This window comes from Cricetulus griseus, chromosome 5, assembly GCF_003668045.3.
Source record: "Cricetulus griseus strain 17A/GY chromosome 5, alternate assembly CriGri-PICRH-1.0, whole genome shotgun sequence".
Lineage (NCBI taxonomy): Eukaryota > Metazoa > Chordata > Mammalia > Rodentia > Cricetidae > Cricetulus > Cricetulus griseus.
In genome coordinates this window covers 11,137,783-11,150,425 of record NC_048598.1, presented here as the reverse complement: position 1 = coordinate 11,150,425, position 12,643 = coordinate 11,137,783, and the positions used below count along the sequence as shown (strand labels likewise).

Below are 12,643 nucleotides of genomic sequence, written 5' to 3'. Positions count from 1 at the left end.
AGCAAGAATTACTTATCCCATTCATTTTCTCTTTTGGAATGTAATTCTTCCCAAAAGACATTTTTACCTTGTATTTGACAGCTTCATCAGAGAGAATTGTGTTTTGTTTCTTGGTTTCTTGATCATGTTTCTTTGCCTCTTTGATCTAGGTAAAAGAAAGTGTTTAGGGTTAATAGTTGTAACTTAGAATTAACTACAAATTATAATGCTACCAAAGTCATGTCCAAGTGCACAACCTCATACAGAAAGCAACCTCTTAACGTCTTGGATGGCTCTTAGGAAATGATGACGTAAAATATGTATCTTAAAAAGATCACAAACAGAATGTTAAGGCAGAAATGCTCAAGCTGGAATGAGGGAAAGAAGTTAGAATAATTATACCTTTTGTTCATAATCTGACAATTTTTGCATAAGTTCTGCGTTTTCTTTCTTGATAGTCTCCAACTTCTCAGAAATTTGCTTCTCAGTAACTAAAAAGAAGGGAAATCTGTAAGTTTGTGAGCCTGAGATAAAGCTGGATGCCCTAGTATACTAGCAGCAAAGGCATGTTGTCGGGCACTAAAAAAGGAAAACATACTTTGCAGGACTGTTCTGCCCTTAAAGGCAGTCCGTAGTGATTGCAATAAGGGTGTAAGAATATTAAAGTTTTGGAAAATACAGTACAAAGACTTTAAATTTACTTTAGAGATACAGAATTTAAGGAAATGCCACAACTTGCTTCCATCTCAGAAAATGGGATCACTTCAAATGTCATTTGCAAATAGAAACTGAGAAATACAAAATACCAGTGCATTCCACCATCCCACACGCCATCTACTCTAATAAGGACTTAATGTGGTCACATGTAATAAGTCTGCACTGCACCGACATTCAAAGTTGAACTGCCCACGGTATCTAACCCGGGTCTCCCCACTCCCTCAGGGTTCTATCAGTCAAGCTGGTGGCCTAGAAACAGTAAACTCCAGGAGTCATGGCATCTCTGTCTAGCTTACAGAAAACTCACATCAAACACCAAAGGGTTGAGACAAAGGAAAATGAACCTGAAGATTTACCTTGATATACTCTACTCTTTACCTAGAAGAAAAGAAATAAAATAGAATTTGTTGTCAAAACCTAATTAGCATATTGTTCCTAACACAGAGGTGAGAATCATAAACAAATGAGAATTTAGCAACAACTTGGTTCAGGATAATAAATCCTTACTATTAAAACTTAAAGGCTGGGCTGGTGCAATGACTCAGCAGGCAAAGGTGGCATTCTAATTCCATCACCAGGACCTACATGGTGCAGAAGCTGCAAGTTGTGCTCTGATCTGCACAGGTGCACCATGACTCAAATGCATACAAATAAATAAATAAACAAACGCAATCTTAAAAAAATTAAAAAGACAAAGCTAAAAGGCACTGCAAATATAATTGGTACTAATACTTCATAAATAGCCTCATTAGATAAAAACACTAAGATGTGTATCTTGTTTTGCAGCTAAAAGTATGCTTGTGCATCTATTAAAAGAGCACCAATCAGGCTGGAGAGATGGCTCAGCCATCAAAGGCTAGGCTCACAACCAAAGAGCATCAATCTTAAGATACAAGCACTGATGCTTAATAACACACATGGCTACTACCTTAGCAATAAACTATCAATAATTTGTTTACTTGATATGATCCGACAAGCCCCAATAGCTAGAATAAACTGGAAATCAGCGTTCAAATGGAAAACAAAACTAAAGGGAAAATCTTTGTCTTTAGATATGCACTCACCAGAAGACATCCTAGAAATCCTATTCAAAGTTGTCTACCTGCTGAATTTAGAGATGATAGATAGGGTTGGGGTGGTGGATACAGCACTTGCCATGCAAGTGAGGGGCCCTGAGTGGGAACCCCAGAACCCAGGGGAATGAATGGCAGTACATATCTGTAACCCCAGGGCTTCTACAGTGAGATGGAAAGCAGAAGAAAAGTTTCCCAGAATCCCACAAGCCAGAAGCCTGCCAGATGCAGTGCTGAACAATTAAAAAACAGGAAGGCTAGGACTACACCAGGGGTTTGCCTTTGAGTTCCACATATGCGCGCACACACACACACACACACACACACACACACACACACACACAAACATGGACACATAAACTAGGGATCTGGTAGTGTATCATGTGACTTCCAAGACTGCTAACAATGGTACAGTGGTACTAAACCTGAAAACGATGCTCTTCCAGAGGAAATGTACAAGACAGCTGGCAGCTAAAGCCATCGTTCCCAAGACAGTAATGACCTCCAGAGCAATAAAGCTGATAAAGCAATAAAGTAACTACTGCAGAAAGATTCACTCAATCTACTTTTTCTTTTGAGATATGGTCTCACTCTGTAGCCCTGGCTAGTATGGAACCTCTGTGTAGACCAGGTTAACCATGTAGTCACCTGCCTCTGCCTCCTGAGTACTGGGGTTATAGCTGTATGCCACAATGCCTGGCCCAAATGTTTTTTTAATTACAAGTATTTATTTAAATGTTCATGTGTATGGGTGCATACATGCCACATGGAGATCGGAGGACAACTTGTGGGAGTGGGTTCTTTCCTTCAACCATGCAGGACCCTGGGATAAAATTCAGGTTGTTAGTCTGGGCCGCAGGCACCTTTACCCACTGAGCTGACCCACTAAATTTCTTCATGACGCAAATATATTTCTCCTTTCCAATGCTACTGTCTAAAATGTTTTAATATTTATTTCATATGTAAGAGTGTTTTGCTTGCATATGTGTATGTGCATCCCATACATGCCTAGTGGCTGTGGAAGCCAGAAGTGGGCACTGGGTACCTTGGAACCAGGGTTATCAATGGTTATGAGCCACCCTTTGAGTGCTGGCAGTTAAACTGGGGTCCTCTACAAGAACAAGTACTAAATCATTGAGCCATCATCTCTCCTGACCCTCAAATGCTGCTGTTTTTAAAGTGGTAACAAGACACTCAGGCCCATCTACAAGTCATCCATGGAATTTCAACCTTATCAATATAAAACACTTGTAAATATCTTATTATATGAAGATGCCTTCAGGGGCTGGAGAGATGGTTCATAGGTTAAGAACAGTAGCTGCTCAATTCCCAGCACCAATACAGCAGATCAAAACTGTAACTCCAGTTCTAGGAGCTAAAACAAAACAAACAACAACAAAAAAAAAAAAAAAAAAACCTTCCAACACAGGAAAATGAATCATCATCTCTCTAATGTTCTAGACTTGTCAATCAAAAAATAAGTCTCACTTCTCCCATTTCACTGGAACTAGGAAGACGCAAAACCAGGAATCCCAGGGAGAGCCCAAGGCTTCAGAGGTGAATGTGTACATCTGAAACACAAATTCTGCTCAGGAAAAAAAAAAAAGAAAACAAAGGAATGAAAATGTCATAATATGTCTTTGAACAACCTATAATCTGTAACTACAAATAAAAGGGATACTTTTGGAGCACCAACGCATGTGATCAGAGAACTTGAAAAACGTATACAAAGAAAAAGACTAAGGCTTGAAAGGTGGCTCCAGGATTAAGAACACCTGCTTCTCTCGCAGAAGATGGGAGTTTGGCTCCTGTTGGGTGGCCCACAACCACCCAGAACTCCAGCTCCAGGGGATCTGACAGGCTCTTCGGGACTCCCCAGCCACCGACATTCTCATGCACATATGACACATGCAAATACATACAACACATAATGGGAAGAGACTCAAACGGCCTCATGTGTTGGCCATGGGTCACTTTGGGGGTGCTTCTGTGTGCAGTTTAACACCTCTTTCAAGTCGGTTTGTGCTTCATTCCACTTCATAGCAAGTCACAAGCATCTGCTGCATCTCACTGTCTTTGGAATCAGCAAATATCTCATTCTATGGATATTAGGTTGCTGCAAGTTCCCATGCTAATAAAATACTCTTCCAGGGCTACAAGACAGCTTAGCAGGTAGAGGTGCCTGCTGCCTGATGGTGTAAGTCTGATGATAAGTTCAATCCCTGGAATCCAGGTAAAGGTAGATGAGAACCAGCTCAACAAAATTGTACTCTGACTTCCGCACACCCTCCATGGTATGTGTACAGGTACTCATTCAGAAAACACACACACACACACACACACACACACACACACACACACACACACACACACACACACACCATAACACACACACACTCCTAATAACTAATTAAAAATAAAGACTGTCTCATTGGCCATTCTTGTATAAGATCTTTAATGTATGATTGGTTATTTCTTTCAGATAGATTACTACACAAGGTATCAAACTATGTAAGAGGATACTTACTATCCAGAAACTTCACTTGTAAAGCTTCTGATACATATTATGAAATTAGTGTTAAATGTGGTTTTAAGAATTCCTAGTTCTACTTACAGTGTATATGTATCTACCTAATGATTTAACTTTTTTAAATCAAAAGTTTCCTGATAAAAATTATAAATATGTTAACTTGTTCTCTGAAGCCTTTATCAATACAAAGATTTATACTAAATTACTTGACAAGGTTAGCTAGAATCATAGACATTAATTTGTATTCATGTTAGTAATTAAAAATAAATATATAAAAGGACCAGTAATTATAGAATACCCCATGTACTTTTGAGTCATGTGATGAGATAATTTGATTTACTTACAACAAGAATAGTTCTCCAGGAGAAGATTGTAAATGAAACAATTCCCAAGACTGCAGTAACAATCACAGGCTGCCATGGTAGTCCATAAAAGTCAGGGCCGGGCTGAACATTAGCAGGCAATGTGGCAATTAACTGAAACAGACATATTAAAAATAATGGAAACCTGGAAAAATCTTACAAAACGTTCAGAAAGAGTCATCATAGAAATTCTAACCAGTCTCCGTCAGGTAAGTACTCTCGGCCATCTTCAACACCTCCCGCTTAAAAAAGTACAGGATACTGTCAGTCTCGTATTTGTTGGACTTGTAGTGTTTTCAAGCAGAGTGTCTCAATACCTTTACGTTGGCCATATATTTCCAGTTTCTAATAGGCTTTGCCATATTGTGTTGTCTATATATAGTTAGAAACTCCCTGGGTCATACTTTTAGGTAAGTTGTTTTATTACTTTGAAAAGCACACAACACGAAAGCTTTCAATACATAACTAATCAACCTTGGTGGGTGCAAATAAATCCAGTGTGACAATAATATAATGTACTATTCCCCTAATATTTTACGTATGGGTTCCATTTTCACACACACTGAGACAAGTGTTGAGTAAGTCTGGACAGCTCTTGATAACGGATTTAGTGGTCATGCTCTCAAACATCGTCTAGGCGACTCAGTGCCTTAGCTCTAGACGTTTCCTTAGGGGTGGTATTATCACACACCTGCTCACTCCACACTTTCACTGCCTGCTAATTCTGCTAATTACAATGCCGGCCCCACCCCCGACAGTGACGCCAGGAAAGGACTCCATCCACCGCGTAACACAGGGCCTGTCAGCTCCACGGGGCTCGGTGAAAACCGAGCACGCGACCTAAGGGTCGCACACGGCGGCCCGCCCGGCAGCCCGCCCTCCCGCCTCTCCGGGCCGTCGCCCTGGGCTCCCGCTCTGCCGGCCACACCGCGGCGGCCCCTCCCCGGGGACTGGGGACTGTCACCTCCAGGAGCTTGGCTATGAGGGCCGCGTAGAGCACCGACAGGGGGCCCAGCAGCTCGGGGTCCCCCGGGGAGGCGGTGACAGCAGGCACGGTGGCAGGCACCGAGTCCATCGCGTAGGGCCGGCTGCGCGGAGGCGACGCTTCCTGCCGACAGCACCGAGTCGGCTCTCACCGCTTCCGCCTCGGAAGCGCCGGCTCCGGGGGCGGACACTCGGGACGAACTTCGCCTTCCCGGGTCGCGGCGCCTTCCGCACTAGGCCGCCAGGAAAACGCGTCATCAGACAGCGCCCAGGAGACCACGTCAGCGCACCCAGGAAGCCTGCGAGCCCGGAGAGGCCGGGAGAGGCCGGGAGAGCCCGGAGAGCCCGGGAGAGCCCGGGAGAGCCGGGGCGGGACTAGTGCCGGACAAACCAACCGCCTCTCCTCGGAAGAATCCAGGAAAGAGGTGAGAAGGAGAGAGTGAGCCTAAAGCTTAGCAGAACCTTCGAGGGCTGAGGATGGGGAGAAAAGAGCAGAGGACTGGGCGGGAGAGTCCAAGTGAATGCGGCAGGGGTGCGGGGAGAACCGAAAAGTAGCAGCGGGGAGAATGACAAGAGTCGGGCGGAAGAGTCCATTGAGGGAGGAACGGGGACGAGTGCAAAGTGAGCAGAGAGATCCAGTGAAGGACAGTCCAGATGAAGAAAGCTCACCTGCCACAAGGGATGGGGTCAACCGCCAAGGAGCTAGCAAGATGGGATTATGGGTGGAGCCTGGGAGGAATCCTGTCACTACCAATTCTTCACCAATATCCCCATTTGGGAGTCACTCCTTTTAAGGTTATGCACTTTGTGGAAATGGACAAGGGTAATAAATAGTCCGGAAATCATATTCTTAAATTTAAAGGCAATGGGGATATTTAATTGGAGGGAGGGTTTTTTACGTTCCTAAATTTGAGAGCCAGGGTTGCAGAACAACAACAAGAAAAGACCTTGAAAGAACAATGACAGCCCATAGTGGGAGGAGGTGGCTGGGTTTGAGCCCAGGAATACAGACCATAGGATAGAAAATAAAATCCAGAAATCTCCCTACACAGGAGGTTGAAGGTTGAGGCAGGAACATTACTGTGGGCTTGAGACCAATGTGGGCTACATAATGGGTTTACCGGGTTACAAAGTAAGACCCTAGCATAAATGATGAACGGAAATAAGGAGCTGGAGGGTGTCTTGGCTGCTAAGAACTCACACTGCTCTTGCAGAGGACTGGAATTAGGTCCCTCGAACCCTGGTAGGTGGCTCACAAATGCCCGTGACTTCAGCTCCAGGATATCCAGCTCTCTCGTCTGCCCTCCACATGCAACTGCAATGAACCACACATAATCTCCACACAAACATAGGTACATACATACACATCAGACTAGGGGCTTCAGAGATAGCTTGGGGTGGCTCAGCAGTTAAGAGCACTAGCTGCTCTTCCAGAGGACCTGGATTTCAATCCCCAGAATCCAGATGGTAGTTCACAACTGTCTGTAACTTCAGTCCCTGGGGATCTGATGCCCTTTTCTGGCCTCCATGGATACCAGACTGGCACACAGTGCACAGACATACATGCAGAAAAACAAAAGCAACAACAACAAAATAAAAAGAAAGTAGGACAGGCGTGGTGGCTCATAAACAATCCGGACACGTAAGAGACCAAGGCAGGAAGATGGCTACAGCTTTGAGAATAGCCTTCACTACAGAAGTGACCTCCAGGCCAGTTCAGACCACAAAGACCCTGTCTCAAAATTCCAGCAGCAATAGTAATTTTATTCAGTGCTAGGATGTGGTTTTCAAATACAAGATGAGAAAATAAGAATACTGACCACTGTGAAAAAGATTAAGAACTAAATAAGTTTAAAGCTCTGACACCATAACTCTCTGAGAAAAAGTCTACAAAGTAACTGATCTGAGACTTGTGCTTCCTCAAGAGACTGGACCTGTCCAGTCCGTGTTTACTTTCTATATGTCAGAATCTTAGAGAACTGCTTCCAGATTTGAAAATGAACGTTACATTGTTGTCATCTAATGCTAATCACCTACTTAGTCTCTCTGCTTTTGTTTGAAATTTTCATGACAAAATATTAAAAAGCTGGGTATGGTGGCACACACCTTTAATCCCAGCTCTCTAGAGCAGAAACAGGCAGATCTTTGTGAGTTTGAGGCCAGCCCAGTCTATATACTGAGTTCTAGGACAGACAGCCAGAGCTATGTACAGGGATCCTGTGTCAAAAAAAAAAAAAAAAAAAAAGTCTAGAAATTTACAAAAGGATACAACTTCACATATTCAAAGGATTACTGTGTATAAAAGGAGTTACATCTCACAGAGGGTTTCATACAGAAGGAAACTGAGTCAATATAAAAAGGACTTGGCAGGGGGGTGGTAGGGGAGGAAGGGAGGGAGAAGGGAACTGGGATTGTCATGTAATTCAATGTTGTTTCTAATTCAAATAAAGAAAAAAAAAAGGACTTGGCTACAGAAGAATGCGTGGCCCTGAAAGGCAGGTGGCCCACACTGAGAATCACTGATACATGCAGGAAAGTAGATCCAACTAGAGATGATCTTTTTAAGTGACTTAAGCCCGTCTCAGGAAGATAGACATGTTTTCTATCATTGGCCATTCCTAGATTTTAACTAGATGCATAAAAGCATACAGGTATATATAACATGAAAATAGAAGTGAGACTGTCCAGGGGAATGAAGGGAACTAGCCAGGGGCATGGGAAAGGGTGAGCAGAGTGTGCTGGGAGACCTCACAATGACCTATCAGGGAATTACTGTAATTAGTGAGACACTAGTGTCAGCCAACAATAGACCCATGAAGCTGACCTGTGGTGCTGCATTTCCCCTAATCAAAGCAGAACTCATCACCTTCCGGGTCACTGTGCTCCTTGTTGGAAACTTCACATTGCCCCATTCATAGGTCCTCAGTTTTCACGTATCTTACCCTCACAAGCCTTTCCGACATCAGGACTGCGCTTGGCCCATATCAGAATCCCTCTTATTACATTTGTTTGTTTGTGAGTAGGTATTCTTGGGCATGTGCATATTACGGCACTTATGGACACTGGTTCTTTCCTTCCACAAAGTGGGAAGTGAGACTGAGCTTGGGTAGTCAGACTTGGCATCAGGGGCCTTTACCTGTTGAGTCACGTAGCTAGCCTCCATACAGGGATCTTTGGTTTCTAGCAGATGCTTTGTGCATATTGAGCCATTAATTGCTTTTTGGAACATGCAGTTTGAGCCAGCATCTTATAGTACTGTGTCCCTTTTTGCCTTTTATGTCTGTGTGTTCTTCTGTCACCTTGCAAGTGGAGGCCATATCCTGTACCATATCTGTGTCCCTATCTCAAACCAAGAAGAAAATCCTAACATGCCTAGGACTGTGAGGAAGTCAGACTTCCTCCCACATCCCAGCACTTGGATTTCTTGAAGGATAGCATTGTGAGGGTGCTTCTCACTGGAAGCATCAGAACTGCAACGGCTCAAAACCACCACACCTTTGCCAAGCAACTGTGGAGAAAACTGAAGATAGATTTGTTCTGCTCCATCTTTTTCATCCAGGCAGCCTCTCTTTGGAATTTGCTGGGCAGTCAACATCTTTATTGCTGCCCTCTGAGTATAAAAAAGAACAGGACTGGAAGGAGACCAGACATCTCCACAGGCACTTCACCCTGTCCCAACACTCAGCTGTTGCAGCAGCAGCAGTACTTTTTACTGCATTTTTCAGATGAGGAAGCTGAGGTTCAGAGTTTAGTCATTTGCTCTTTGTCATCTTGGAAAACAAATGGAATGGAACAGTGGTTGGTGGAAACAGAAGGGGGCATCAGGAAGACAAAGGAATTGGATGAGGAACAGAAAAGCACAGTGGAGCTAGTTCTGAGTTTTCTGTTATTACAGTTTATGAGTTTTCTCAAATGATTGCAAGTGGACTGGAGATGTGGCTCAGCAGGCCAAGGTGCTGGCTGCCAACTCTGATGACATGGGTTTGGTTCCCAGAACCCACAAAGGTAGAAGAGGGAAGTGACTCCTGCAGGTTGTCCTCTGACTGCTTCCCATATACGTATGCACACACATATATATGTGTGTGTGTGTAAAAACACTTAACACGAATACACATAGAAATGATCATTGTCCTGACTGCTACTCTGATTTGATCATTACATAATGTACACATCTATCAAATGTCCAGAACTGATGGGCGGTGGTGGTACGCGCCTTTTATCCCAGCACTTGGGAGGCAGAGGCAGGTGGATCTCTGAGTTGAAGGCCAGCCTGGTCTACAGAGTGAGTGCCAGGACAGGCTCCAAAGCCACAGAGAAACCCTGTCTCGAAAACAACAACAAAAAACCAATGTCCAGAACCCACACCATAAAGATGTACACTTCTTATGCTTCAATTTAAACAAGGTTTAAATTAGGATTTGAAACAAAACCTTCCTGAATCAAAACCTGTTTATAGAAAATATCAACAGCAAAACACTATTACACAAGCCTCAAAATTACAGGCCCTACAGGAGACTGCTTGACCATGGAGACACTTTGCAATCCTGGCATCACTTTGGCCTCCATCCTCATCCAATTTACCTAAAAAAATGTCCAGTATCCACACACTCCACAAGGGGGAGCTAATCCTTCACACTTGACTAAGCTACTAGGGATGGTTAAATGTCTTCTTGAATTCCCGACTCTCTTCAGAAAGATTAGCCTAAATAAACATTTTGCCACCATAGCTCTTTCTAGGAAACAGATCTGACCAGCCACTTCCCTATTTCAAACCTTCAAAGGGTACCAACTCTGACAGTTTGACAGAACTCACATCACACACACACCGCCTTTGTCATGTGTCCCTCCTCTCTCCACAGACCCCATGGCGTCCTATTACCCTTCCCCATCCATTATTCAACAAGAAACTATACATCATATTCCCTTTGGTCCTGCTTGCAACATCTCAGCTAACTCCTAACCTCCTTTCTTCTCTACCAACCCTGACAAAATCCTCTCTTTCAAGTGGACGTCTCCAGGCCCCTGGGATACTGAAAGGTCCCCAGGAGGTAAACCATGTTTTTTAGGTGTATACCTGCCCAGCCTTGCCAGGCAGTAAACTCTCATGTGCTAAACTAACAGCCCTTAATTAAACCCATCCACTTTCTGCTCTTCTCGGGACTCACCCACCTTTCCAGGCTCAGAGATCATGAGGACATTTTAAATTCTTCACTCAAGTGAAGTCAGAGTCAACTTAAAACCTGCTATAAATCAAGCCAAGGTGGTAGCCCATGGCTACAACATAAACACTTTGGAGGTGTTAGCTGGAGGATCAGGAGTTCAAGGTCAGCCTTGGCAGGTGTCAGTCCTCACCCAAACCTCCTCCCTGCAGAACACCCCTGTAGTAGTCAGCCTTTTAGCCGAGGGAACTCAGACTTACCATCTTACATAAATAAAGAATGAAGGAATACAGGGGACCAAGTTCATTTTCCAGAGGTGGGACATTGGCTGGCTCCTCTGCCTTTGTCTCCGGGAGCGTTTCTACATCATCACCAATCCCAACAGGAGAGCTTTCGGTTACAAGGAAAGCTAAAAGGAAGCAAAAGACACCATATTTTCTTTTATGTTTTAGAATGAGAATTGTTTCTCTTCGTTTAAATGTTTAAATGAGTATCCTCTAAATACTAATCATTGAGCATAGAATATTTGATTCTCCTAAGGAAAATTACACAGAGAAATTCAAAAGCCAGGATCTTAATCGGATCCATCAGACCTTTGATTATAAAAATAAAATCATCTCCACTATCCAGGGTACTTCATCATGTCTCCTGTCCATTGAGAAGAATTGAAAACAATCAAACCTTCAAATTTTATTATTTCTCCCTATAGACAGAATTGCCAGGCAGAGTGCTTTATGCCTTTAATCCCTGCACTCAGGAAGCAGAGGCAGGAGGATCTCTGAGTTCAAAGCCAGCCTGGTCTACAGAGAGGGATCTTGTCTCAAAACAAACAAACAAATCTCCCCAAAACCAAACTAACCAACAACAGCAAAAAACAAAACAAAAAAAATTAAAAAAAAAACCAGCACCATCAAAAAAAAACATATAGACCAGCACATTCAGCCATCTGTGACTTGGTGTTCACAGAACACTATTAGAAACTTTAGAGAAGAGTTGTAAAAGAACAACTTTCAGAAGCCAACAAGATGGCTCAGTGAGTAAGAGTGCTTGCTGAAGGAAAAATCTGACTCCTGAACGTTGCTTTCTCTACATGTGGGTGCATACACACACTAAATAAAAATATTAAAGAGAAAAAGGCTTGCAGCTAGAATATACTGAGGCTTAGCATAGTGGCATGTAGCAGGTACTTAATACTTATTATGGGCCGGTGACGACTCCATGAAATGTAGTAAATACCAGGAATGATTTGCGGAGTGGGCACTGGCATAGAAGCTTTGTGAGAGAAGGAAAGCCCAGTCATACCCGAGAGGATTCCACACGAGGAGGTGGGGGAGGGACAGGCAGGGTTTCAGCTTGAGTTACATGAGCTCGGCATGTCTTGTCAACAGCAGTTAATGGAAAGTTGGACTGGACTTTCTAGGGGTCTCTCCCAACCCTAAAACTCAGTTCACTATTGACCTAGTACTGACAATGGTCACATTTCCCAGTCGGGTCAGCATCCTAGCACCTGAGGTACACGTTTTGACACTGGGAAGGACTTGTCTAGAAAGACAGCTGGCACTATGTGGGAAGATCTAAAGCAAAGATTCTGTTCCGAGTTCTGTAAGCACAGCTTTTCCCAATTCTGAAGGTTTTGAGCAAAAGCAATGCATCTCAATGGTGCTTGACTCTTTCAGTAAACAGGACCTTTCTGAATGAACAGTAACTTGGAAATGTGACACATGACCATGATGTGCTCTGGAACAGGAGAGTCCCCTGTTGCATCATTCACTCTTGGCCCAGCTAGACTTCTCCCTGCTGTGATGTTTCCTGCATTTTGTGTATGAGCTGGAGAGCTAC

At 43.5% G+C, this 12,643-nt stretch overlaps 1 protein-coding gene and 1 long non-coding RNA gene across 6 annotated transcripts in view; one reads left to right on the top strand and one right to left on the bottom strand.

Moving 5' to 3' along the window:
• Mia3 (MIA SH3 domain ER export factor 3) overlaps positions 1–12,643 on the bottom strand; it is a 38,824-nt gene that overhangs the window by 11,131 nt on the left and 15,050 nt on the right. For 3 of the 5 annotated variants that reach the window (XM_027418770.2, XM_027418767.2, XM_027418768.2), the window contains exons 6-10: positions 11,065–11,213; positions 4,644–4,775; positions 1,053–1,074; positions 382–470; positions 68–145 (exon numbers count right to left, since the gene is read on the bottom strand). In XM_027418770.2, the coding sequence (XP_027274571.1) occupies positions 68–145; positions 382–470; positions 1,053–1,074; positions 4,644–4,775; positions 11,065–11,213 (470 nt within the window). Of the gene's footprint in view, positions 1–67; positions 146–381; positions 471–1,052; positions 1,075–4,643; positions 4,776–5,625; positions 5,865–11,064; positions 11,214–12,643 lie in introns of those variants that run through there. The other 2 variants (XM_027418771.2, XM_027418769.2) reach the window with 2 other exon arrangements.
• LOC103160753 lies at positions 5,910–9,773 on the top strand. Its single transcript, XR_003486067.2, has 2 exons — positions 5,910–6,070; positions 8,953–9,773. It is a non-coding gene; the product is annotated as an uncharacterized LOC103160753 (long non-coding RNA).